We start from the raw sequence: 26,489 nt of genomic DNA, 5'->3' as shown, positions 1-26,489 counted from the left end.
CACCAGGTTTGACCTGGGGGGGGGGGGGAGGATCAAGAATGAGGAAGCTTGTTATGGAAGTTGGGAGGTGGTTGAGGGAAATGTTTAAAACCCACACTTTCATTGATAGATACTTTTCTGAGTTCTTCTGATGTAGGCAGTACGTCTCCTGGGCTACCTGAGCCCTCCCCCACCACAGCTCCTGACTCTGTGTGCACAAACTCTCTCCTGGATTTTATGGGGAAAGAGCATTTCTCATTGATTGACAAAATGCCCGGCAGACCAGCCTGGTGAGCAGGTTCCTTCTAACACAGCATCCTCTCCACAACCTCGGGCTGACTCCGGACTGTAGACTGCCTCCTGCCTTGGGGTTCATTACTTGTTTGCAATCACTGGGGCCTCACTGGGTTCCCTAGATCCTATTAGCGATGGAGTGAGCTCAGGTTTTAGATTAGGATTGAGATTTGTGACTCTGTGTAACCCTCTCCAAAGAAATCCTCCTCACAAATCTTGCTTCTTTCTCTCGGTTTTTTTCCCCTTGGAGGCAAAATTCACGTATCATGTAAAATAAGAGGCCTCTTTTTATGACAGTGTCTCAGTCTATAATCCAGGCCAGCCTTAACTCAGAAATTCTCCTGCCTCAGCCTTCAGAGAACTGAGAGTATGGATGTGAGCCCCCATGCCTAGCTTAAATTAGCCATTTAAAAATTGTTGTTAAGTCTTTTAACATTTATTTATTTTGTGCAGGGGTTGGGTGGGTACACCACGTCATGATGTGCCATGTGGTACATTTGTGGAGGTCAAAGGGTAACTCCTAACTAACAGCCCTTCTTGCCTTCTGTTTTCAGGGAACCCCAAAGGTGCGATGCTCACCCATGGGAACGTGGTGGCTGATTTCTCGGGCTTTCTGAAAGTGACAGAGGTGAATAAAGTGAACTTCCTATGCAGGTGTTTCTCGAGGGGACACTTCCAGTGTCCCAGCAGGGGTGTCCAAACTTTGATGTTACTGTGTGGCACTCTCGTCTCCAAAGGTGTTAGCCCATATTCACAGTTATGCTGAGATGAATGTAGAGAGAGGGCCAGAGGTTGGATGCACATAGACTTGTGTGTTGTTGTCCTTGTTCTAGGGTTTTGTAATTTGGGCAGCCGCTTGCAGACCGGAGTTTCTGTCCTCAATAGCGCAACCCCACTTTTACAGCCGCTTTTAACCCCTAATGCTGTTTTTTTGGTTGGGGGTCTCCTTTGGTTGGACTGGCCTCAAATACCTGATCCTCCTGCCTCAGTCTCCCAGATGCTGGGATTACAGGCAGCAGCCATCAGACCAGCTTTCAACCCCAATGCCAAAATGACCCTTCCCCCAACCTTCACTTGATAACTAAAAGCGCTAAGAGCCCAGGGTGGGGGTGGGGAGCGTGTAAACCTGCTTTTCATTTTTCACCTAAAAAAAAACGAGCTCCCTGAGCTCCTGTGTATGCCTTTGTCTCAAGAGTAAGCCTCCATGACTTGTTTCTCAAGCAGGCCAGGGTTTAATTTGGTCGTTTTGTGTTTAAGGACTACTAGAGTCTGAGAAACAGCGGCAGCTGCTAATTGTAAGGCTGTGCTTAAAGGTAACTGTAAAGTCCAAAAAGCTTGCTTTCTCGCCCTGACAAAAGCATGTTAGTGTTTATAAGCAGCTAAGAAAGGAGGACTGGCCCAAGCGCGGTGAGTATGTGCTACAGCTTCCTTCCAGAGAAAGGGGGCCAGGCCCTTCCTCCACTGGGAAAACAATCTCTCTCCGAGTGTGTGTGCCACACGATACGGTGGAGCGGAGACTCCAAACCCCGAGATGCTTTGGTGGGAAACTGAGGCATGGTTGCTGGTTGAGACCGGGCCCTAAGCCATGATTCAGGATCCCCAAGTGTGTCCACGTTGGCTCAGAAGACGAAAGGGGAGTGAAGACTTCTACGACAAGACAGAGCAGTTAGGTCCCACGGAGGAAATCCCCACCCTTTGCTGGGATCAGTCCCACCCGGGAGACAGATGTGGGCTAGTGCCCAGCTTGTGCCTTCTCCTTTAAGGAAGGCCCTGCTTCCCAGCTGTGGCTTGGGAGGCTGTGTCTGGCCACCTGTTCGTGGCTTGGCCTCTTCTCCTCTGTCACCACCCATAACTCAGTCCAGCTGGCACAGATGAGACGAAAGGACTCTCTGAGGCCTGGAAAATGCCATCGAAGCAAGACCAGTCTCTACCCGGGTGGCCCAGGGAGGCTGCGGCAGACGTTTCAGGAAGGATGGGGAGGGGAGAGAGTCAGGCTGGCGCCAACACCAACAGGCAGGCTACAAGTGAGGTGCAGGCCGTCCTGAGAGGAGACTTCCCTGCGGAGCCTGGCTCTGCTGGTTTATGTGTGCTTCATGTGGCTCTTTGCTTCTGCAGATAACCTACACCCACTGGCGCTGCGACCTAACACTTCGCTTCCTATGCTGCCTCTCTCTCTCTCTCTCTCTCTCTCTCTCTCTCTCTCTCTCTCTCTCTCTCTCTCTCCCTCCCTCCCTCCCTCCCTCTCTCCCTTCTCCACCTTTCCTCCCCACCTCCTCCTCTTCTCTCATCATTTTTTCCTCTCATCTCACCTCTCTCTCTGTCCTTCCCCCTGCCCCTCCCCCACTCCCTGCCCACCCCTCCCCCCCATGACCATTTTTCTCTTTATTGTTTTATGACTCTCTCGTTGTCTTCCTGTCAGTGTTTCTTTCCTTTCTGTCTCCCATGCCCGTCACCTGCAGAAAGTGATCTTTCCGAGACAGGACGATGTGCTCATCTCCTTCCTGCCTCTGGCTCACATGTTTGAGAGAGTGATCCAGGTAAGACGCCTGCCTGGCTGACCGGGACTTGCCTGGGCTCCTTGTGTTTTCTTGCAGAGTCAGTGGGCTCCCACTCGTGCGGATGTGCACTTTTCCTATTTGCCTTTAGCACACATGTTTGAGCGAATGGTGCAGGTAAGGCCCTGGCATCAGGGAGGCACCCTCCGTGCCCAGAATCTTCGCAGGCTGTCTCTTTGTCACTGCTGGTGTGAAGCAGAACCAAATATTCCATCCTTAGAAGGTAGCACAAGGGGCCAGAGGGGTCTGAGGACCTTGGCCGCCACCCCGCCTGTCCTTCCTAGCAGCCGTGCTTCGGGAGACACCCAGACCCACCCACCCACTTCATCTTGCTGGGTGACACACCTCAGCTGGGCCAGGGCCTGGTTGGTGGCGTCTGCTCCAAGAGCATTACGGGTTTGCAGAAGTGCTCTGTGACAGACAACATGCTTCTGTTCCAGAACTCACAAACTCCTAAAAGACAAACTAAAGCAGTAACCATGTGGTATTGAACTGTCGTGGCTCCTAGGACTGTGGACCTGGACTGTGCAAGATTGGTCCTCAGACAGATCCTGTGAGAATAGAGAGAAAGCAAAGGCAGGAATCCATGTAGGAAGGTGGAGTCAAAGACTTTGCCATGCACATGTCACTCAGAGCATCAGCCTGTGAATAAAAGAGATCTTTCAAATATATTTCTACTTTGTCTAGAGGGGAGATCTGCTAGCATGGGCCTTGCTTTCCACCTCTCTGGGCCTGGATTAGACTGCCAGCCATGACAGGATTGTCAACTAGTTTTATTGATCTGGGCAAGTCACTTTACCTCTCTGAGCTTTGCATTCTTCTCCCACAAATGGTCATGCTAGAAATACTGCCTTTCTTAAAAGGCTGTCCTGGGTGTTAAAGAACAGAGCGCATCTAAAGCCCCTCATGTGTTTCTGGCCCCATAGGGACCAGCCAGGAGCCCCGGGTCTCCCACCAGCTCTAGTACCTGACGAGAATGGTACATCAGGCCACAGTTGCAGAGATGTCTCTGGGAAATCTGCAGCCCTCTAGGGACCTGAGCAGACACATTTACAGAGTGTGGATAATAGAACATTTCATGGACCTGAGTTTCCAGGGTGGGAGCAGGGTGGCTCGTGTCTAGGGTTGAGAGTGGCTGTGAGGGGCAGGCACCAACAAGGACAGGTACTTCAGCATCATTCCACTTGGCCTTCTCCTTAGGCCTGGCTGGGACTCAGTGCAAAGGTTGTAGGTGGGTGGGTCATTCACTTGGCACTCTTGAGTGTCTTATGGCAGCAGCCAGGGCTGGGTGGGGCCTGGGGTGTTCTCTGGCCTGCAGCCAGGAGTACCCACCCTAAATGACTCCCACATTCTATCCTCTCCTTTCAGTCTGTTGTCTACTGCCATGGAGGCCGCGTGGGCTTTTTCCAGGGAGACATCCGCCTCCTCTCAGAGGACATGAAGGCTCTCCACCCCACCATCTTTCCTGTGGTCCCACGGCTGCTAAATCGGATGTATGACAAGGTGAGTCCCACAGACTGGAAGGCTTCGTATCTGCTGGTGCGGACCGAATCTGGGGTCCCAGGGAGGCTTTCCTTCCCTCCAACCCAGGTCTAAAAGGAAGCCTCCCTTCTTATGTCCCCTGACTCTTCCCTGTCCTTCCTTCTCCTTTTTTTCCAGCCTACAAAACTCTGGTTAAAGAGACCTGACCTTCTGTCCCCTCCCTCCCCTCCCTCCCCTCTCCTCCTCTGCCCTCCCCTCCCCTTCCCATCTCCAAAATGTTCCTGGCCCCTGATAGTGCTAACCTTCAGCTTCATGCCGCAAATCCAGTGACCTCTCATGAGGGGACACGGGAGCATGGCTCCTCTGCTGGCTAGTCTGGGTCCTCTTGCTGGAGGATGTGTTTAGAAGCAAGCTCGTCGGGCCCTGAGAGCCGTCTACTGCTTGTGCTCCTCAGATCTTCCACCAGGCAGACACTTCATTGAAGCGCTGGCTCCTGGAGTTCGCAGCAAAAAGAAAGCAGGCCGAGGTCCGGAGTGGAATCATCAGGAACAACAGCATCTGGGATGAACTCTTCTTCAGTAAGATCCAGGTAAGGAAACGGGGCTGTGAGTCTAGAGTGATGCTGTGCCCGGTGGCTGATCCCACAGGAGAAATGGAGAAGACTGTGCCGGTGACCTGTAGCAAGGAGAGAAAAATAACTCCTGTGCTCAGGAAGTCAAAGCGTAAGCTGCCGCTGGAATTTTTTTGTTTTTGTTTTTTTTTGTTTTGTTTTTTGTTTTTTGAGACAGGGTATCTTTGTGTAGCTTTGGTGCCTTTCCTGGAACTCACTCTGTAGCCCAGGCTGGCCTCGAACTCACAGAGATTCACCTGCCTCTGCCTCCCAAGTTTTGCTGGGATTCAAGGCATGTGCCACCACTGCCTGGCTGCAGCTGAAATTCTAGAGCCATGATTTTTTTTTTTTTTAATTTTTGGAGATGTGTTGTATTTGCTAAAAAGCAACCAGCGTGAAGGACCCCTAGGTTGTCCATGCCCCAGTGGATGGTCTCACGCCCATGCATATATGGGCAGCACTAGCTGAACTCCACAGGATGTTAAACAAAGCCAATGAGAGGACAGGGAGTCGGGAGAGGTGAGGGAGTCAGGGATGGACCCCGGTGGAGTTAACAGGAGGAGTGGGGAGTGAATGTAGTATGAGATTCTCAAAGAATTAAATAAAAAATATTATATGCACATGCATCCGTACACACATATATACATATTTAAAAGGCCCCTAGAAAGGCGGTCCTTTGGCCTCCATCTTCCTGGGTGGCCAAGCCATTGCTCCACTAAGACACTCCTGGGGCCCGAAGGCCTGGCCTTCCTTGTGCCATCTCCAGAAACTAGCTGTGGTGGCTTTTCAATAGCACCAGCTCCTCGACAGATGACCAGGAGTCCTCTCTCCCTTTTCTGGTGTCCCATCTCTTCAGCCTCTCCCAAATCAGGCCGGTCCAGAAGTGTCCCTTGCTGTATCGCCGCCACAGCCTCCATGCTCTGCGCCACCCAAGGAATCTAGTTCATCAGTACTATCAGCTCACTCTTTCTCTTGCTGTTCTATTTTTAGCCATGAACATTAATATTTAAACTCTCTTGGCTCAACTTACAGAAACAAAGTGTTTCAAGTATCCTTTGTCCTCTGCAGAACGTAGTAAATAAAGCATGGTATTGATTTATACATGAGAAAAAGGCACTGCCATTAAAATGGGAGTTGGAGAAAATTGTCCTAAGTAATTGCTTTGGAGGCCTGTGAATAATGAGAGAGCAAGGAAGCAGCTGAATCCTTTAAGGAGGGAGAAGGGTAGTATTTTTTTAAAAAAATGCCACATAGAATAATGGCACTTATCTCAAACTGGCTACAGGACTGGACATGTTGTGGGTTAAGTTGTCAACTGATCAAGCTTCCTATTTGGAAGGGGAGGGGGCTTCCTCAGCACAGAGCTTTACTGCCTCAGCATGTAGCTTCCTTCCTGACCTGAGCCCCAGCATCCAGTGTCCAGCTGTTGAAAGTTGGCCTTGAATTAGGACCATCTCAGGTGTCACAAGCATTGGCAGCTTCTCTCTTCCCACAGGCCAGTCTTGGTGGGCACGTGAGGATGATTGTTACTGGAGCAGCCCCCGCATCACCAACAGTCCTGGGATTCCTACGAGCAGCTCTGGGGTGCCAGGTATTACATCCAGGGTCTACTTCAGGGGCAGTGGGATGTGTGCCAGGGTACAGCTGTTATACGCTCTACTGTACAAAGGAAGATCCCGGGGGGGGGGGGGGGCAAGCCTTTCATTCTGTGCATAAGAAAAGCCCACAGCCACAGAGAGCTAGAATGGCCATGCCATCTTTTGGGAACCCCCAGGTATATCCGTGCTAGGAGAGTCCTTTACCTGAGACTTTGGGGGTTGTAGCAAAAGGAAAAGGAGTCAGATGAACTATAACTGTATCCTTAGGGACTGGAGAGATGGCTCAGTGGTTAAGAACACTTGTGCTCTTCCAGAGGACCTGAGTTTGGTTTCCAACAACCACATGGTGGTTCACAACTGTCTGTAACTCCAGTTCCAGGGGATCCAATGGCCTCTTCTGACCCATACCTGAACACATGGTGCATATACATATGCTCACACACACATACATACACATAAAATAAATATTGTTAAAAAAAATCAAAATATAAATGCATCCGTGATGGGCTGGAGACTCTGTATCATACTGTCCTGCCTGTCTGCACTCTACAGCCTTCAAAACATCTCCCATCTCAAAGCAAGAGCATCAGGGAGGAAGAGCCCATTCCTGTGCTGTTATTTTATTATCTCTAAGAAAGACAAAACAGACAAGCAAACGTATCCCTTCGTTTATTCATTCAGGGAACATCTGTCAAGTTCCTGTAGAAGCGGGGTATGATGTCATGGTTGCAGCAGGGATCCAGGGGAAGTTAAACATGTCTGTTTCCTAAGTACAATGCTTTGATTTTTATGCTTTATATGCCTTGAACTCTGGAGAGGAATGTCAAAGATAAAATCAGACCTGTAGTAGGTCCAGAATATTTATCTTGAGTATGCATTATCCAAGTGAAAACAGAGCCTACAGCTGAAGTGTGGCCAGAAACCTTTATTCCAAGCTGCCCAACCTAAGTTGGCAAAAGGCTGCAGCACAGCCCTGCTGTATTCAGTTCCACTGGAGTGAGCTGCCCAGGGCTCCATGCCTCCCACCTTCCTCAGCTGGGAGCAGCAGTCAGTGGGAGGCAAGCTGGCCAAGAAGGGCCTACAGACAGCTCTGGAACAGTGCGGCCCACATCATGGTTTCTGTGTTTTGCTTGAAGGTCTATGAAGGTTATGGGCAAACCGAATGCACAGCTGGATGTACCTTCACAACGCCAGGAGACTGGACCTCAGGTAGAGCAGCGTGTGTGAAGTGGCGGGGGGTAGGGACTGGGGGATAGTCTGAGGTCCACTCCGTATCAAGACTCCAGCCCACAAACTCTCTTCTGGAAATCAAATTTGCACAGGAACTTAGGGGGAAAAGCAAAAAAAACAAAAAACAAAAAACCAGAAAAAGAAGTTAACAGTGGTTAGGTCTGGGTTGTGATACTGTGGATCTGATTTCTTTGTTGCAAATTTTTGCACCTTCCTTTTTATATTTTCCCCATTTTAAATTTTTTATTTGTAATTTAAAATTGCATTGATTTGCTTACTTTGTTTACATGTGTGCATGTGTGCACGCACGTTGTGACACACATGTGGAAGTCAGGGGACAACTTGCACGGGTTTGTTTTATCCTTCTGTCATGTAGATTTCTGGATCAGACTCAGATTTGTCGAGCTTAGCAGCAAGTATCTTTGCCCACTGATCTATCTCAAGAACCAGTCCTGGTTTTTGTCTAAATAAATAGAAGTTGTGCAAAATATAGATCACAGGATATAGCTCCATGTGGTAAATGCTTATAATACCAGCACATTGAGTTTTGTAGATTCTAGATAACCACACTGCCTGCTTACAGTTATTTTAGAACTGTTTTTTTTAATAGCATGAAAGAAACAGGCTATGAGTTGAATGTGACAACTCTCTCTTTAAAAAATATGTACGAGTGTTTTGCCAGCACATACATATGTGCATAGTGGGTGTGTCTGGTGCCTGTAGGGGCCAGAAGAGAATGTTGGATCCCCTGGAACTAGGGCTATGAGCTACTATGTGGGTTCTAGGAATCAAGCCCCAGTCCTTTTGGAAGAACAGTGAGTGGTTACCTGCTGAGCCATCTCTCCATCCCCTCTGAGGATTATTTCCTAAAGATGGGGCTCCTGTGATGTATCTAGAGGCCGATGGCAATCGCAAAAGGAGGTCCATGCACACTCTCACTACGAAGAGAGTCCTCCTCCGAAGCAGACAGAAGTAGGTCTGTAGTAGTGTAGTTAGCCCTTGAGCCATCCATCACCAGATTCAGAGTGGGCACTGGACAAACTTAGAAAGCACTCAGCAAGAGAATTCTTTCGGATTCTTCCCCCTAGGGCCACTATTTGTGCTTACATTTGCTCAAATAAAAACTGGAAAATTTAGAATGATGTGTATGCAAAAAAAAATGCTAGTTAATGCAATAGTCTTTCACATCATCTTGAAATATGATAGGTAGACTCAAAACCCAAAGTGCATTTGACTGAGCAGATAAGGAATTTTTTTTTATGAACCCTGACTCATTACGCTCCAGCTGGGTAAAGACTGCTCCATATATAAGCCCTTTGGTCACTTTCCTGCTGCCAGATATTCTTCAGAAACCATCTTTGGAAGTCATGCTCACTAACTTTCAAAAGTATTCAAATATTTGTTTTTAATTATGTATATGTGGGAAGTGGGGTATGTGCATGTGAGTGCACATGCCCATGGGGGCCAGAAGAGGGCAGCAGATCCCCTGAAGAAAAAGTTTCAGGTGGTTGTGAGCTAACCCAACATGGATGCTGGAAACCAAATTCTTCTCTGTAGGAACAGAAAGCCCTCTTAACTGCCGAGCCAGCTCTCCGGCACCTAGCTTTTTTTCCTCATTGTGTCCATCATACTGAGCCATCATTCCACAAATTCCATTCTTTTTAGACACTTTCATTCTTACCTTTAAAAAAATTATATTTATTTATTTTATTTATTTGTGTAGGAGAGCATATGTATCTCACGGTGCACATGTAGATGTCAGAAGAAAGCTTAGAAGAGTACACTCTCTCTGTCTACCACATAGCTTCTGGGGATCAAACTTCGGTCATCCGGCTTAGTGGCAGGCCCCTCTCCCCACTGAGCCCACTCTGAACCCACTTACCTTGGAGGCCATCCTTAACATTTTCCCATGTAAAACTGTTGGCTTTCTATTCATCCTTACTAGAAAACCTGAGATTCTGGGTGTGAGAAAACTGATGTCTCTTTGTAGAGTATCATAACAGGTTTGGCAATGTATCTTCTGAAAGAGAAACCCAGGTGCCACAGCCTTCTTTTTTATCCCCAGCACCAAGGTTTCAGGACCTTGGCCAGCACCTGTTTAACAGTCCTTTGACTGGTCAAAGTGTAAAGACCACAAAGGCTAGTGAATGACTAGACAGGATCTTGTGGCTGGAGTGTGTAAGAACAACAAAATTTGGAATTTGATTTTTTTTTTGAGGATGAGTAACTTCATCCTGTTTTCTTGTTCCTTGCTCACCTAAGTGTAGTGTTTAGTTCAACAGCATCAATACTGCCTAGATGTCTATGAGAAACACAGACCCTCTTGCCTCATCCCAAACCTAAGTCCAAGTCTACAGTGTAACAAGAGTTCTAGATTATCTCTGTATGCACAATCAATAGCCTTACTAGGGGAAAAGAAATGATAACTGTATTTTATGACGCACAAGCAAGATTTATGATCTGATATTGGGGAAAACATTTTGTTTGGGGATAAAGTCTCATAGAGCACATGCTGGCCTCAGTCTCCTGATCCTCCAACATCCATCTCCTGGATGATGCTATTAGAGGTGTGTACCACCATACCTAGCTGGAAAAAATGTTTTGATGTAGGCACCGTTGTAAACCTCCTAACCATCTGGACAGTGGACATGAGACTCCCACCTGACTCAGGGCCCCCATGTAGGTTTGTGCTAGGCAAATTATGCCTGTTTCGCTCTGTAAGGACCAAATATAAGGGCCAGTGAGATGGTTCAGCTGGTGAAGATACGTGCTGCCAAGCCTGATAACCCCAGAATCCACTGACTCCTCCAAGCTATCCTCTGACCTCCACACATGTGCTGTGGTGTACTACATGTACACACACACACACACACACACACACACACACACACACACACACACTCTATACTAACAAATGTGGAAAAATTAAGAACCAAATGTAAGCCTGGCATGGTGGTGCCCTCTTTTAATTGCAAGTCTGGTAAGGTTGACACAGGATCACAAGGGTGCGGCCAGCCTGGGTGCTATAGTAAATTCCAAAACAACCCAGGCTACACAGAGAACCCTGTCTCAAGAACAGTCCTGTGTAATAATAAGTAATCAAGTGTAAAGGGAAGGCCGGCCTCTGCTTTCTCTGGAGTTTAGTTTTGTCCTCGGTTCCTCCCTTTACACCTGACCAGCACCTGTGTGAAGGTGTGGTACTCAGGTCCCCAGGCTTCCTGCTTTAACCTGCTAGGAGTTTTGTTTCCCTTTTTGCTTTGTCTACATTTTGCTTTGTTAGAGGCAAGGTCTCGTGTAGCTCAGGCTAGCCTCAAACTACTCACCATGCAGCCAAGGATGGACTTGAGCTCCTGGTAGTTTTCCCTCCACCTCTCAAGTTGTGGAATCACGGGCATGCTCCACCATGACAGGATGCTTGGGGATCTCATGGGGTGCTGAGCACCATCAATACTGAAACATTGACAAGTGTCATCTCGTTCCGCTGTCCTAGGGCATGTAGGGGCACCTCTGCCTTGCAATCATATCAAGCTGGTTGATGCAGAGGAACTCAACTACTGGACCAGCAAAGGAGAGGGAGAGGTGAGCTTAAGATGTCATCTCTTGCTTCTCTGGGTGTCACATGCAGCCAGGTGAAAGCAAGAGCAGTGTGCATGGAGCCATTTTCTCCTTACTTGTGTGTAAAGCCATTTAAAGTTATCCATGTACTTGAGTCAACCAAAACCCAACACTGGGACTGAGTGGAATACATCAAGATTCTTTACATTTCTGACCCTTAAAGAAGCTTCCCTCCCCCCACATACATGCCCAGTTGTGGCATGGGTCACTGCAGTACAACTTGTCTCATCAGAAACATGGCCATATTCAAGTAGGCCAAATGAAGTGGGCTGAGCTGAGCTGTTCTTGCTCAGCCCTAGGGAGTGGGTGGAGAAACAGATTGTCGTCCGATGAAGCAGGGGGCCTGAGCAGCTCTGGTGGGACTGGCCAATCATCAGTATCTGTGGTGAGTGTCACAGAACAGCATGAGCCTAGGATCAGGGACTCCTAAGGCAGAAGAGGTAGCAAATGAAGGATGGGTGGCCAGGGCAGGGGTAGGCTGCTTCAGAGAAGGCAAGGGGCAGGTCATGGGCAGAGACAGCAGAAGGGTACTTCATGCCCTCTGGTCTGTCACAGTCTCCACAGTGGCCTTCCGATAGATGGATAGCACACTTGTGCTCATGCCTGGTGACAGTCTGGTGGTGTTGGATCCCTGATGTCATGAGTGAGCAAAGCCATGGTGTTTGCCCCCACAGATATGTGTGAAAGGCCCAAATGTGTTCAAAGGCTACTTAAAAGATGAGGACAGGACAAAGGAGGCCCTGGACAGTGATGGCTGGCTTCACACTGGGGACATCGGGAAATGGCTGCCGGTACGTACATTTGGAGGCTGGTGCTCCACGTGCCAGCAATGAGTGGGCGTGAGATTCAAGGCACTGAGGGGGGCACCTCTCCATATGCACCCCAAACTTGTCCCAAGCTTCCTGCTCCTATTGTTCCAATGAAAGTAACAGTGGCCTGTGTGGAGGGCAGAACTTGGGCCTCAGAACCGACTTACTATACTTTGTGGGTTCCAGGAAAGGATTTGCTGGTGTATGGATCCTGGTGGTTAAATGTAAGGAGGTACATTTCTTGAGCAGATCTGAGAAAGCCAGTGTCTTAGTTAGGGTTTCATTGCTGTAAAAAGTCACCATGATCATGACAACTCTTATAAAGGAAAACATTTAATTGGGGCTGGCTTACAGTTCAGAGGTTTAGTCCACTATTGTCATGGCAGGAAGCATGGCAGCATGCAGGAAGACATGGTGCTGGAGAGGGAGCTGAGAGTTCTACATCCAGATTGGCAGGTAGCAGGAAGGGAGCGTGCCACTGGGCCTGGCTTGGGCTTCTGAAACCCCAAAGCTCACCCCCAGGGACACACTTTCTCCAACAAGGCCCCAACTCCCAACAGTGCCACTCCCTCTGAGCCTATGGGGGCCATTTTCATTCAAGCTGCCATGGTCAGGCACACTGGCCCCAGCTGAGAGTTTGGCATCTGAAGAAGGGAAAATCTTGGAGTTAGTGGATAAGGGATGCCTCAGTTCTTTTAGCTCTGCTGGGAGTTGTTTTTGTCACCTTGAGCAAAGCCACACTCCTCTTTTGGGGCACACCCTGGCCCATTTGTAGAAACTGAATCTTCATAGCATTCTTTGGCTATGGCTCCCAACATTTATCCCAAACCAATTTGCCTCATTGTCTCATTTAAAAATGACATCATTTTACAGAGAAGATTAGCATGGCCCCTGCACAAGGATGACACGCAAATTCGTGAAGCATTTCATATTTAAAAAAAAAAATGACATCATTTATGTGTTCTGTGTACATGTGTGCATGTGTATGTGGGTGTGACCATGGTGATTGTGAGGTCAGAGGACAACTTGCATGCTTTGATTCTCCTTCTACCATGAGAGTCTTGGGGATCAAACTCAGGTCATAGCCTTGGCAGAAAGTGCCTTTACCCACTGAGCCGTCTTTCTGGCCCACATTCCTTTATTTTAAAAAACGAGGATAATAGTATCGTTAGCCTCTGTAGTCGTTGTCATGAGGAACAAATGAGATCATGGCTACAAAGCACTTAGTACAGTGCCTGCCATGTATCAGACAACTGTGCAAATCCTTCAAGGAAAAAAAATACTGTGGCCAACACCCAGAGCCCTTGCCTGGTGTCACTCAGCCAGGGGACCTCTTCTGTATGTCTGCAAAGTTGCTGCTGTTTGGTCAGAATCTGAGGCATTGAGTTTATCAGACACATGAGTGATGCTGAGCCCTCCCACGGGCTCTGGGGCCACGTGAGCCAATTGGCCTCTGCTTGGGCCTGTGCACCTGCCTTTGAGAAACCCTCATGCCTGTGGCAGACAAGGACGAGTCCCCAGTGTATTCCCTGGAACAGGGACTCTGCTCAGGGAAGGCATACATTTTTATTTTTATTTTTATTTTTATTTTATTTTTATTTTTAATGTGAGTCTGGTTGAGGGTACAAGCATCAGGGAAGAAGCAGAGGACAGGCACTCACTGGACCTGACTCTAGACCAAGAGAACAGAGAGAGAAGGACAGTCGGGCCAGGATCAGTAGACGATCATCTCCAACAGAAGGCCCACAGATGTGTAGGAGAGGGGCAGGAGAGGCCTGTGGAACATGGACACCTGTGGAGGGACAGATGTCCCATAAGCCAAGGAAGATTGAGACTCGAGGTCCTGTACTTGCAAGAGTCCCTTTCAAAGCCCTGCAATCAATTGGATTATTTCTTGTTTCTTGTTTTTGTATTGATGATGATGGTAGTGGTGACAGATTTTTTGAGAAGGTCTTTCTGTATAGTCCTATTTGTACAGCCCTGGCTGAACTCAAATGTGCTGCCATCCTCTTGCCTCAGTCTCCCAAGTGTTGGGGTTATAGACACATACCGTAATGTCTGGTTTCTGGATTATTTTTTTTTCCATAAAGAAAGGGTCTCAGAACCGTAAACACTCAGAGCTGAAGCACTGAATTTGAATGAAGCCTCCCACCCTTCAGGGCGAGGCGAGAAGTGAGTAAATAAATTCTTGTGGAGTAGCTGGTGTGCTCAGACACAAGAAATTAAAAATCTGTCAACAGTCCATGGAGTCAGTCTCAAAAGTTATCATCATTTCTAAATAAGGGCTGAATTTGAATTGACATTGTTCTTCCATTTGAAAAAAATGTTTATGCTTTCCCTGTCTCTCATGTCAGGCCCATTGTGCGTTCATGGTTTAACCTCATCTTAGCTGTGATGTGATTTTCCTGATCACTATTTCCCTATACATTGTGTTTGGCCTTTTTGTTTCTACTCATAAACAAGATCAATCTGCAATTTCCCTTTTAAAATATGACTCTGGCTTTGGTGTCAGTTTATTTGAATGAATGGATGAATGATATTTTTGTCATGTTTTTCCCATTTTCTGGAAGACCATGTGTAAGGCTTCAATGGTTATGTTTAAGAGATATTTGTGCTTAGAAGGTTATTATTTTATAGTACTAGATGAAGGAGAAGGTATAGACCTCTAATCCAGAAAGTCCTGGTTCTCAACCCTGAATCCTCTGTTCTCAAGCCTTGTGGCTGTTGGAGGAGTTAACTAATATGTCTGACCCTCATTTTCCTCATTAGAGGAACAGAGGTGACCACATCTGGCTGTTGCTATGAAGATCAAAGGAGCTAGTGTAAGGGAAATGTAGGAGATCCAGCCCCAGTGCTGGGGAAAACAGGCCTGCTTCCCTCTTCTCTCCTGGAGAGATTGCTCTGGCCCTGGAGGACCAAACAGATGGACTGGGGATGGAGGATATGCAGGGCTCTTTCTGCTCAAGATGTAGTTTCCACAGGAGGAGGAAGAGGTGTGTGCGAAAGGGGTCTGGGAGTGAGGATTGATGGGCCTGAGCCAAGAGAGAGAGGTGAGGCAAACAGGAATGACCCCAGCATGGGTCAGACTTGAGGAGAGTGATCTCCAGGAGCCTCATTCTGGGTGAGCTGTATTCTGGGTGGACAGATTTTTGTAGCCTGATGGGAGTCACTGACCTGTGGTGAGATCTGGGAGCCAATGCAGAGATCTGAGAACTTAGGTGTATGGAAATGGTTCCCCTGCTGTGCTGTCCTCAGAGATAAAGTACAACAGTCACTTAAGCACCCCAGGAACTCAAACAGGTCTTGGGTCAGTGGAGTGAATTGGGTCCCAGAGGCCACCGGCACCAGCACTCACTCCCTGTCCTCCCTGCCAGTGGATACTGGAGAGGCTGGGGCTTCTAACACCATCTGGTGGTTGGGTGGAAGCCACAGGCTCTCTCTGAGGAGTCTGCTGTCCACCAGGAGATGGCAAGGGCACTCTGGGGTGGAGGCAGTAGCTGAGGCCATAGAACCTAGTGAGGTCAAAGAGAGTGGACCTGGAGATGTCAGTGAGAAAAGGCGCAGCTGAGGGTGGGCCCGGCCAAGAGGAGCCCCGATGGGGCAGAGATGGATCTGAGCAGAAGCAGATGAATGCCTGCTTCTGGGGTGAGGGAGGCTGGGGAAGCAGGGGGACCTGGTGAGGCTGATCCAGAAGAAAGGATGGCGGATGCTCAGGGCCCAGCAGAACTGGCATGTCACCCACCTGTGGTGGGCGATGGCTCCCTCAAGCCCCATGCAGCATCTCTGTAGACACAGAGTGGAGCAGCTTGTGCTGGGGTGTACAGGTTAAGTCTGTACTGAGGAGGCGGGGTTCCAGCTTGGAAATGGGAGTGCTGTCTGAGGACGCTGTCTGTTCGACTCCACAGGAGGGAACACTTAAAATCATCGATCGAAAAAAGCACATATTTAAACTTGCTCAGGGGGAATACGTTGCACCAGAGAAGATTGAGAACATCTACATCCGGAGTGAGCCTGTGGCACAAATCTATGTCCATGGGGACAGCTTAAAGGTGAGCAATGGTGCTCCAGCCCTCCCTCACAGACTGGCCTGCTGAAAACTCCAGAGTAGATTGTGATTTCTAGTCAACCACCAGGATTTACCCATACATTTCAGGCTAAGAGGGGGGAAAATCCTTTCTTAAAGAGAAATTGTGGGGCTTGGGAATCTAGCTCACTGGGTAGAGTGCTTGCCTGGCATGTAGAAAGTCCTGGGTTCTGTGCCCAGCACCACATAAAACCAGGCATGGTAGTACATTCAGGGGCAGAGGCAAAAGGATCATGAGTTTGATGCCAGCCTCAGCCTCAAAGCAAAACTACAGAAGAAATACTAACTACTTAGGGTTTGGTTAATTGCAGTAAGGCAAATGAGTTGCTTGAACGTGTAGAAATAAACATTTCTACTAATTTTAATGTATGTTCACTAACTTCCAAGGGGGAAATTTCTTGAGGCACAATATTAAATAGAAATTCAGTATTTTTGCTTTTCTGATTGTGTGTGTATATGTCTCTCTCTCTCTCTCTCTCTCTCTCTCTCTCTCTCTCTCTCTCTCTCTCTCTCTCTACCTATCTATCTCTTTCTCTCTCTCTCTCCCCCTCTGTGTGTGTGTGTGTGTGTGTGTGTGTGTGTGTGTGTGTGTGTGTGTGTTGCTGTGGGTTGAACTCAGGGCCTTCCTGCATGCTAATCAGGCTAACCACTGAGATACACTGCCATCTAAGCCCTGCTATGCAAATAAATCATATGGGTAAATGGGTCTAGTAATACAAGTAATGGTATCAATGATAATATCACCATCAGTATTAAAATGTTTCCTGTCAATATCATTTAGATCACAGTCAGAAAGACCAAAAATAAATTCTGTGGTATCACAGTTATCGACTCTGTTCTATCCTATGCATTTACATATATAATTAAACCTTAAATCACTTTTAAAGAATAACCAAAAAACTTAAAATAGTTCTTCACAAATAATGTTGAAGTAGTTTGGAAGTTCTGGGAAATGTATTTTGACTCACAGACTTTGGACCAATAAAGTTGTCTGATTAACATCCTTCGAGATGTGCAGATCTGAGACTGACATGAAAATCAGAGAGATATATCAGAAATTGTGTGTGTGTGCATGTGTGTCTTTGTGTGTCTGTGTGTCCATGTGTGTCTTTGTGTGTGTGTGTGTGTGTGTGTGTGTGTGTGTGTGTGTGTGTGTGTGTTTAATTTCTGGCTTTTGGTACTTGGATTTGAACCCAGGCCTCAGGCATGCTAATCAAATGCTTAGCCACTGAGCAGCCCCGTGTCAGAAGCAATCAGTCAGGACTGGGTGGCACCCTTGGTGGAAGTGTTTTATAACCTCTGAACAAATGTTTCATAATGGAAGACTTATTTTTAGGAAAGGGTGGAGTCTGAGAATACCAAGAGATTATTTTTTAATACCAGACCACAAATGAGAACTCTAAAAGCTTGTGTCATGACTGTGTTTTCTGGTGGACTTTGTAGGCCTTTTTGGTTGGCATTGTCGTGCCTGACCCTGAAGTCATGCCTGCCTGGGCTCATAAGAAAGGAATCAGAGGGACCTATCAGGAGCTTTGTGCAAATCAGGTCTGTACCCCCCCCCCCCCCCCCCCCCCCCCCCCCCCCCCCCCGGTGCTTCCTGACAGGTTGCCGAGCACTTCATGAGTCACATAACGAGGGGACAGGAAAGCTGACAGCAGTGAAGGTCTAAATGAGTACTGAGTGGCTGTTGTTACTTCCCACATGCTAGGAACCCTAAACCAGAGGTTTGTCGTCTTGTAGTTGCTGAAGTTATTCCTGTTGACTTTCTAGAAGTTGAGTAAGCCATCGAATTCTTAGGTCCAGGAGCCATCACAGAAGGTTTATCTAGCCTATTGTCCCATAGCTTGAAAGGAGAGGAGGTGACTTGTCCCAGGCCACACAGATGGTTCACAGCAGAGTCAGATGTGAACACAGGCTTTCTGCCAAGACAAGGTGGATCTCTGGGTTGAGAGGTAGTGATAGAATGGAAATAGTAACACAGCTCTTCCGCCTTAGGGCATCCACCATTCCTACCTTCATGGAACTGTCTTGGGCACATGTCTAGGGAGGACTGTTGTTCTGTGCTTCAGCAGCAGACATAGGCTGGCATCTCTGGTTCCACTTTCCCTCGGTGAGCCCTGAGCTTGCATAGGAGTGGGAGCCCTTCTGGGCTGACCAACAGAACACTTCAAGCATGCCCTGACTCATTCACAGTGACCTCTTTGGCCATTTGCATCCCTTTCTCTTCTGGTGAGAGATCGTAATTGGCATGGCACCAGGTCACCCTCAACAGGGAAGGGACTGAGAGAGCATGTGTCTGCTCGGTCACTGGTCAACCTTACTTCACAGCCTTATTCCTTCTATCCCCATTGAAATGTGTTCTTACTGGTTTGCTTCCATGGTTCAATTCAGGAGCTGAAGAAAGCCATTCTGGATGACATGGTGGCATTGGGAAAGAAAAGTGGACTCCATTCCTTTGAACAGGTAACTGTGCCCTTTCCCACACCCATTATATCACTTTGCATAGCAGCCTGGTGACCCTGACCTAGTCTCTTGCCTCCGTGGTGTGGCCAGCTGGAAGGCTCTACACCGACAGACCCCCGAAGGCCTGTTTCGAGCAGACTGCAACTGCCTGCTCCTGAACTAAAATAGGTCACTGGACAAGTAAGACTGTGCTTGTTGCCCTTCTAACCGCAGGCGATCATAAGGCTGAAATAGAAGCCTTGCTGTCACTGGTAGATCACGTGGGCCTGCTTGGGCTCCCGAGTGCCCTACCTTCTTTTTACTTTTATGGGCACGGCCTTCTTGGCAGCTTACTTGCTAGGAGGACACTATCGGCCCAGTGGCCTTCTGCAAAGGAGAAGGAAACAAAGTACCCACAGAGAAAGGACACTCAGTTCCTCTGAGACCTACTGTAGCTGGGCTCAGGACTGAGCATGCTCAGTCCTACTTCATGTATCATCTAAGCGCTTGAGTAAAAGCCAAAGAGAAAAGGTTCCAAGCAGAAAATAGTAATATACTGATAGAAATTTTTATCCTTTGGATTTTGAAATAATTGTCTTTCATAAAATCAGCATTTCATAATTTTATAGGAGCGGGGAGACAACAGTGAGATGGCCCAGCAAGTAAAGATGCTTGCTGCCACACCAAATGACCTGAGTTCAGTCCTGGGTCCCATATAATGGAAGGAGAGAACTAACTCCTCAAAGTTGACCTCTGAACTCCACATGCATGTGCATATTCACTCATACAGAGAGACAGAGACAGAGAAGGAGAGACAGAGAGAGACACACAGAGAGAATTGTAACAAAAATGTTTCACCAAGCATGGTGGTGCACGCCTTTAATCACAGCATGTGGGAGGCAGAGGCAAGCAGATCTCTGTGAGTTCAAGGCCAGCCTGGTCTACAGAGCAAGTTCCAGGACAGTCAGGGCTCTGTAGAGAGATCCTGTCTCAAAAACAAACAAACAAATGTTTTCTGCATAAAAATGTCCCCAAAATATAGTATAAGGGATCTACAAGGCTTATAAGAATTTTAAATTTTTGTATACTATTTTGATGATGGCTCAGAACTAGTTCTAAATTGGTTTTAAATGTAAAATTCTTATGTTTAATCTGAAATTAAAATGTGTCTATGTACAAAGTTTTTTTTTTTTAATTGTTGTTTTGCTTTGGTTTTGGACAGGGTGTTATGCTATAGTAGTTTCGGGGCAGGGCAGGCTGGCCTGCTACTTACGGAATAGCCCAGGATGGTCTTGAGCTCATTGCAATCCTCCTGTCTCAGCCTCCCAAGTATTCAGATTACAGGCACAAGCTACTTACCATACCCAGCTACGGTTTTTTTTTTTTTTTTTTTTTTTTTTTTTTTTTTTTTTTTTTTTTTTTTTGGTTTTTCGAGACAGGGTTTCTCTGTGTAGCTTTGCGCCTTTCCTGGGACTCACTTGGTAGTCCAGGCTGGCCTCGAACTCACAGAGATCCGCCTGGCTCTGCCTCCCGAGTGCTGGGATTAAAGGCGTGCGCCACCACCGCCCGGCTACCAGCTACGGTTTTAATTTCTTAATTTCAAGCTAAAGAAATCTAAAATAGTTTTAGTGTTTGAGATTATTTTTCTCTTGAAACAGATGTTTAAATTAAGCCAGTGTGAGAAACAAACTTCCATTTGTCAGTAACTATTTTAGGACAGCTACAGCTTGAATTTGAAGGGTCCCGGCTGCTTACTTTCTTTTTCAGAGTAGAAGGTCCATTTTTGTCACTATGATTATTTCAATCTCCAAATTTGGTAGAACTTACTTTGTTGTCTTTCCTTAATGGGGATCTGTGTGACTGGACCACATGTGACCATGTGGTCCAGGAGCTACCCCTGAGTGGTCCCAGACCCTGCAGTCTGGGGTGATTTGAAGGACAGACTGGGACTCCACCTGGGTACAACCTTGTGGATTCGTAAGCCCTGCACGCCCTCTGTTGGTGATAGGATGCATAACCTGCACAAAGACACAATGGTAAAACCCTCATACTGGGAGAGGGAGTGAAAGGGGTTGAGAGGATGGTGTGTGTGTGTGTGTGTGTGTGTGTGTGTGTGTGTGTGTGTGTGTGTGTGTGTGTGTGATATTCTTTTTATAAGAAACCTTCAATTAAAATTCCTCTGTTCTCCATTGCCTTTGGTTAGAGCGTTAATGAGAGGAGAGTGATCTTGACTTTCTGTATGCCCTGTACTGTTTCTGCTCTAATAATCTGCCCTCACCATGGTAACCTCAGATGCAGGAAAGTCATGTGGCATCCCAGAGGCCTTTAGTTTTATTGCCAAAGTTGTTAACCTCTTGGTTTTCTTTGTTCTCATTCTCCTTGCTGCTCTGTGGCTTCTTCCCCAGCACAGTTAACATGTAACCTCAGCTGACCAGAGCAGACCAAGCCGCAGGGCTCTTGCCCAGAGGGAGGTGTGCTCCAGACATGGCTCTTCATGGCAGCTGTTCCAGTTGATCCACAATCCATTTTTGTCTTGATCTTTTCCCTTTTCAAAAATAAACAGGCAGAGGCTTGGGATGTGCTTGCCTGGCAAAGTACCTGTCTAGTATGTAGCCCTGGGTTTGATTCCAGCATACACTAGGCATAGAGACAATGTGTTCTTATAATCCCAGCAGCACATGAGAGGTAGATGCAGAAAGATCGGAAGTTCAAGGCCATCCCAACAACAAAGCAAGTTCCGGGCCAACCGAGGCTGCATGAGACCTTGTTTCAAACAAACAAACAAGCAAACAAAAACAAAAACAAAAAATAGGTCAGTCAGAGATGGTGGGGTTAAGGCAGGAAGATCATAAATTCAAGGCCAGCCTGGGCTATGTAGTGAGACTCTATCTCAAGGTGGGGGGAAAGGGGCAATTAAGGATTAACTGGAAACACAAAGAATGACATAACTAAGTCCAGAATTTAAGTCATCCGATATAAACTTTAGGAGTTCGGATTTACTGAGCTGGGTTGATTGCACTAAACTTTGAATTAGAAAAAAAAAATGGATTCACTGTGGCATCATTTCCAGCAACATGCAATTCTAAGAACTAGGTCAGCCATTAGTAATTTACAGAGGTCTTTGAAAGATATGTATTTTACTGAGTAGATAAGTTATAGTTAAAAATTCTATCAACAATTAAATGATGTGGATGATTAGCAGATATTTGAGCACACTTAATTGTGATTTAATAATGTTCTTTATATTTGTGTGCTCATTAATTTGCATAGACAATACAAAATGAAATTGGACACAATAGATTTTTTTCAACTTCTAACCAGTGGACCTCTCCTTAGACATACTGTATTCAGGAATGGATTTATCATTTTCCTGACTCATGGAAATGTTTTATTTTTCTTTATTTCTATCTTTCATCTTAAATTATTTATTTTGTCTTTATTATCTACAAGCAAACTTGAGTTAATACCTTTGAAGAACTGAAAGTACTATGGTTCTTCAGGTATACAAATGCTTATGGCTTTTGTTGTTGCTTTTTAAAAAAAAGTTTTTGAGATTTTATGTATTTTTATTTTATGTATATGGGTGTTTTTTGCCTGTATGGATATATGCCCACACTCTATGTATGTGCAGTGCCCTCAGAGGCCAGAAGAGGGCAACAGATCCTAGGGAACTGGAACGACAGGTAGTTAATTGTGAGCTGCCATGTTGGTGCTAGTCATGGAAGCTGGGTCCTCTGGAAGAGCAGCCAGTGCTCTTAACCATGGAATTATTTCTCCAGTCCCTGGAAAGATCATGCTTTTATGAGATGAAATAATAGAGAATTTGGAGCTACTGCATCCCAATGCATTGTCTTTCTCCATGAGGGACTCAACCCCTCTGACACTTTGAGCCCGAAGACACTGGTCTTCCTTTAAATTGTTTCTGTCAGGTGTTTTGGTCATAACGATGAAAAGAAACATAAAAATGAAACACAGCCCAAATACTGCCAAGCCTGGGGGTGTGACTTATCAGAAAGAAATGCAGTCAACTCACACAGAGAAAACTGGCTCACAGTCTACTGGGTTTTGCTTCTTTGCATAAGTGGAAAGATGGATGATCCCAGGTGGGGTCAGGTCCTCAAAGACACGGGCTCTTCCTGTCTCTCCACTTCTCTCTGATCTTAGTATGCTGACTTTTCACCCCGTGGTGAAAGGTGGCTGCAACAGCACTCAACACCACTCACATTCGAGTCAGGAAGAGGAAAGGAGACAGAGGTAGCCAGGTCTGAACTTTTTATTAGGGAAGCAAATTTTTTTCTTTCTTAGTAACCAAATATGGACCTCATGGCTATCCTCTAGCCACAACGCAGAGCTGAGAAATCAGAGAACAGGACTGTCATGGTATGTCCTGGACCCAAACTAAATCCGGGTTCATTAGCATGGGGGAGTGGGGATGGATACCAGAGAACTGATATTCCTCACCCTACAGTAGTTACATCCAGCTCCGGCATCTCTTGCTGAACTGTAGGTTCCATGTGAGTAAGAGCTGTTTGTGTATCTTTGTATTCCTGATACACAGTACCTGACGCACTGTATATGCTCAGTGAACATTGATTACCTAAAGCTATTCCTGAGTCTGTGTTTGTATTTTAACACACACACTTTGACACAATTTTAAAGTATATAGTACAATGATCGTTAGCCCAGCCCACACTTTAATAATAGGAGTTATTAAACTCATTAAACAACAAAAATCACCTAACTTGGTCCCAGTTAGCAGGAGACAATTTCTTAGAGATTGTGCCACTCCAGTGTTCATCCCCAGTTCAGATATAATATTCTCAGAGAACTGCCTGGGAGTCTTTCTGCTGGAGGCCAGTAGGACAGAAGCGCTGAGACACTCCTAGGCCATCCCTCCACCCTCCCGTGTACTCACTCTGCCTTGCAAAGAGCTTTTGTCCAAGAAGCCTGGGTTCTGCCTCATAGAAGGCAGTAGTGAGAGCTAGATCAGATCCTTCTGTGCCCCCTCTAAAAGACTCGACAAAAGTTCATGGCATGGGCTGGGGATGTAGCTCAATTGTAGAGTGCTTGCCCAGCACACACAGAATCCTGGGTCCTGCCCTCGGTGATGCAGAAACTGGTGTAGTGATGTCTACCTATCACCTCAGCACTGGGGAGGTGGAGAAAGAAAGGGGGGTCATATGTTTTAGAGCATGCTCAGCTGCATAGTGAATAAGGCCAGCCTGAGCTACATGAGATCCTGTCTCAAAAACCAAAACTGTCCACAGTAGAACGTTGTTCCACCTCATTGTGTCTTCCTGTCTTTTTGCGCTCAGTACAGATTACAGCGTCTCTAGGCAGCCATCTAAAGCAGACACCAAAGAATCCTCACAGCAGCCTCCTTCCATATCACATCTTGTCACTGTGTCTTTGATTCATTCTGAACTGCTTACCTATCTCTGTCTGCCTCTACCCTATGTGTAGAACAGCATTTTTCAACCTGTGGGCGCAAGGCCTTTGGGGGTCAAATGACCTTCCACAGGGGTTGCATATCAGATAGACTACATATCAGATATTTATATTACAATTCATAACAGTAGCAAAATTATAGTCATAAGTAACAATGAAAAAAAGTTTCTGGTTGGGGACCACCATAACATGAGGGACTATATTAAAAGGTGGCAGCATTAGGAAGCTGAGAACTACTGATGTAGATTATTGTCTTGTTTCCAACAAATGGAACATATGCTTCCATTCTTAACTCTTCCCAAAGCCATCTTCCAATTTCTCCTGGAGACCTCTTTCTACAAGGCATGTGCTGTTGCACTCTTTAAAAATCTCCAGTCCAGCCGGGCGTTGGTGGCGCACGCCTTTAATCCCAGCACTCGGGAGGCAGAGCCAGGCGGATCTCTGTGAGTTCGAGGCCAGCCTGGGCTACCAAGTGAGTTCCAGGAAAGGCGCAAAGCTACACAGAGAAACCCTGTCTCGAAAAAACCAAAAAAAAAAAAAAAAAAAAAAAAAACAAAACAAAAATCTCCAGTCCAGCTGGACAGTGGTGGTGCATGCCTTTAATCCCAGCACTCAGGAGGCAGAGCCAGGCAGATCTTTGTGAGTTCGAGGCCAGCCTGGTCTACAGAGAGTGCTCCAGTCAGGACAGGCACCAAAACTACACAGAGAAACCCTGTCTCAAAAACAAACAAACAACAACAACAACAAATCTCGTCCTTTCCTCTTGTGCTTGGGATAAAGTTTGACCTTCTCTGCTACTGGACTATCTAGGCCTTCAGCCTCATACCTCCCACACTTGACTTTCTTATGTAATGACAAGAAACCACTTAGTCATCCCTTTGGACACCTGCTTCTCCTCAGCTGCTGGTTTTGTTCTTGAGGACTGTGCCTGTGGTATCCTCCTTCACCCACATTTCCCTGTTTGCTGTTTGACTATTTGTTTATTTAAGATAGGGTCTCGTGTATCTTAAACTGAACTTGAACTTGACATATGTCCAAGGATGACTTTGAACTTCTTGTCCTCCTGCCTCTACCTCATGAGTGCTGCTTATGTGACACCACACCCTGTTTTTATAAGATATTAGGGATTGAACCCATACCTCACACAGGGTAGCACTCCGCCAGCGAAGAGCCGTCCCCAGCCTCAACTGTTGCTCTTTTTTATTTTTCTAACACTCACTTGATTGCGAAACCTTCCCTGACTACAGCTCTCTCTTCCCTAACTCAGGTCTATGCTCTTCATTCTCTGCACATCATGTGAAAAACTGCCCAGCGTCCTTCAGTCTGCTCTGTAAACACTTACTTACACCACTTTGGGTGTTGGTATTTAAGACTCCTCCTTGTATTCTCAGTGTCTAGCAGAGCAAGCAACCTGTTCATGTCTATTGAGTTGCTGAGTGAATGAATGAATGAATGAATGAATGAGTGAGTGAGTGAATGACAAAAGGAAAGGGTGGCTTTCAGAAATATCAAATGGACTGAAACGTGTTTGAATATAATTTTGACTTAGCATGGTAGGCTAAAGTCAAGATGCCTATTCCTTTATGCCTGTTTATTTTGACCATGCATGCTATAAATGCTGTGGTGGTTTTTTTTCCTATTAAAGATATATTCTGCGTTTGGTTTTTAGGTTAAAGCCATTTACATGCATTGTGACATGTTCTCAGTTCAAAACGGTTTGCTGACACCAACACTAAAGGCTAAGAGACCCGAGCTGAGAGAGTACTTCAAAAAACAAATAGAAGAGCTTTACTCGGTCTCCATGTGAAGGCCCAGGAGGGTTCTCAGTCCAGTGAACTTTGCAGCAATATTATGGTCATTCTTGAAAGAGAGGAACCAGAGTGACACAGCCGATAAGGAACGAGCACCCGATCTTGCGACTGAGCCTTTCCCGACCCATGACGTCTAACAATATTTTCTCTACCATCACCAAGTATACTTTATTTTTATTAAATGATATTGTAGCAAGCTGCTAAAAAAATATCGCAAATGGCAATGTAAAAACAAATCAAGGCACTTTCTCAAGAACTGTGTACCACTAAAAGTAATATATTCGCAATGTTCACAGAATTCCATTAAACATAAAGGAAAAAAACGTAACTGATATATTGTACTTAATTATTTGTGGAATAATAACCAGATACAGTGAATGTCTAGGCAATGTGGACTACCTCATTAAATAACCGTCAAAGGTCGCAGTTAGGCCAGACTCAAAACTTAAAGCAAGATGTGGGAAGTCACGCCCAAACAAAACATGGTAGTTCGCATGTGACCTGACTCCCATCCTTTAACACAACCATCCTT

At 46.4% G+C, this 26,489-nt stretch overlaps 1 protein-coding gene and 1 non-coding gene across 5 annotated transcripts in view; both read left to right on the top strand.

Annotated features, from left to right (window-relative positions):
* The window catches only part of Acsl6 (acyl-CoA synthetase long chain family member 6), a 56,474-nt gene extending 30,189 nt beyond the window's left edge, over window positions 1-26,285 (top strand). For 3 of the 4 annotated variants that reach the window (XM_052757765.1, XM_052757762.1, XM_052757764.1), the window contains exons 10-21: window positions 828-901; window positions 2,868-2,945; window positions 4,197-4,331; window positions 4,765-4,899; window positions 6,416-6,511; window positions 7,655-7,727; window positions 11,239-11,327; window positions 12,038-12,154; window positions 16,078-16,221; window positions 17,700-17,801; window positions 18,648-18,719; window positions 25,816-26,285. In XM_052757765.1, the coding sequence (XP_052613725.1) occupies window positions 828-901; window positions 2,868-2,945; window positions 4,197-4,331; window positions 4,765-4,899; window positions 6,416-6,511; window positions 7,655-7,727; window positions 11,239-11,327; window positions 12,038-12,154; window positions 16,078-16,221; window positions 17,700-17,801; window positions 18,648-18,719; window positions 25,816-25,953 (1,253 nt within the window). In that variant the 3' untranslated portion in view covers window positions 25,954-26,285. Of the gene's footprint in view, window positions 1-827; window positions 902-2,732; window positions 2,811-2,867; window positions 2,946-4,196; window positions 4,332-4,764; window positions 4,900-6,415; window positions 6,512-7,654; window positions 7,728-11,238; window positions 11,328-12,037; window positions 12,155-16,077; window positions 16,222-17,699; window positions 17,802-18,647; window positions 18,720-25,815 lie in introns of all 4 variants that reach the window. The other variant, XM_052757763.1, reaches the window with a different exon arrangement.
* Window positions 13,001-13,108, top strand: LOC128123503 (U6 spliceosomal RNA). The gene has a single exon (XR_008222685.1). It is a non-coding gene; the product is annotated as a U6 spliceosomal RNA (small nuclear RNA).
* Window positions 26,286-26,489: the final 204 nt, after the last annotated feature.

This window comes from Peromyscus californicus, unplaced genomic scaffold, assembly GCF_007827085.1.
Source record: "Peromyscus californicus insignis strain IS unplaced genomic scaffold, ASM782708v3 Scaffold_3__1_contigs__length_106647218, whole genome shotgun sequence".
Taxonomy (NCBI): Eukaryota; Metazoa; Chordata; class Mammalia; order Rodentia; family Cricetidae; genus Peromyscus; species Peromyscus californicus.
The sequence above is the reverse complement of the archived record's forward strand: the minus strand, read 5'-3'. Positions and strand labels throughout refer to the sequence as shown.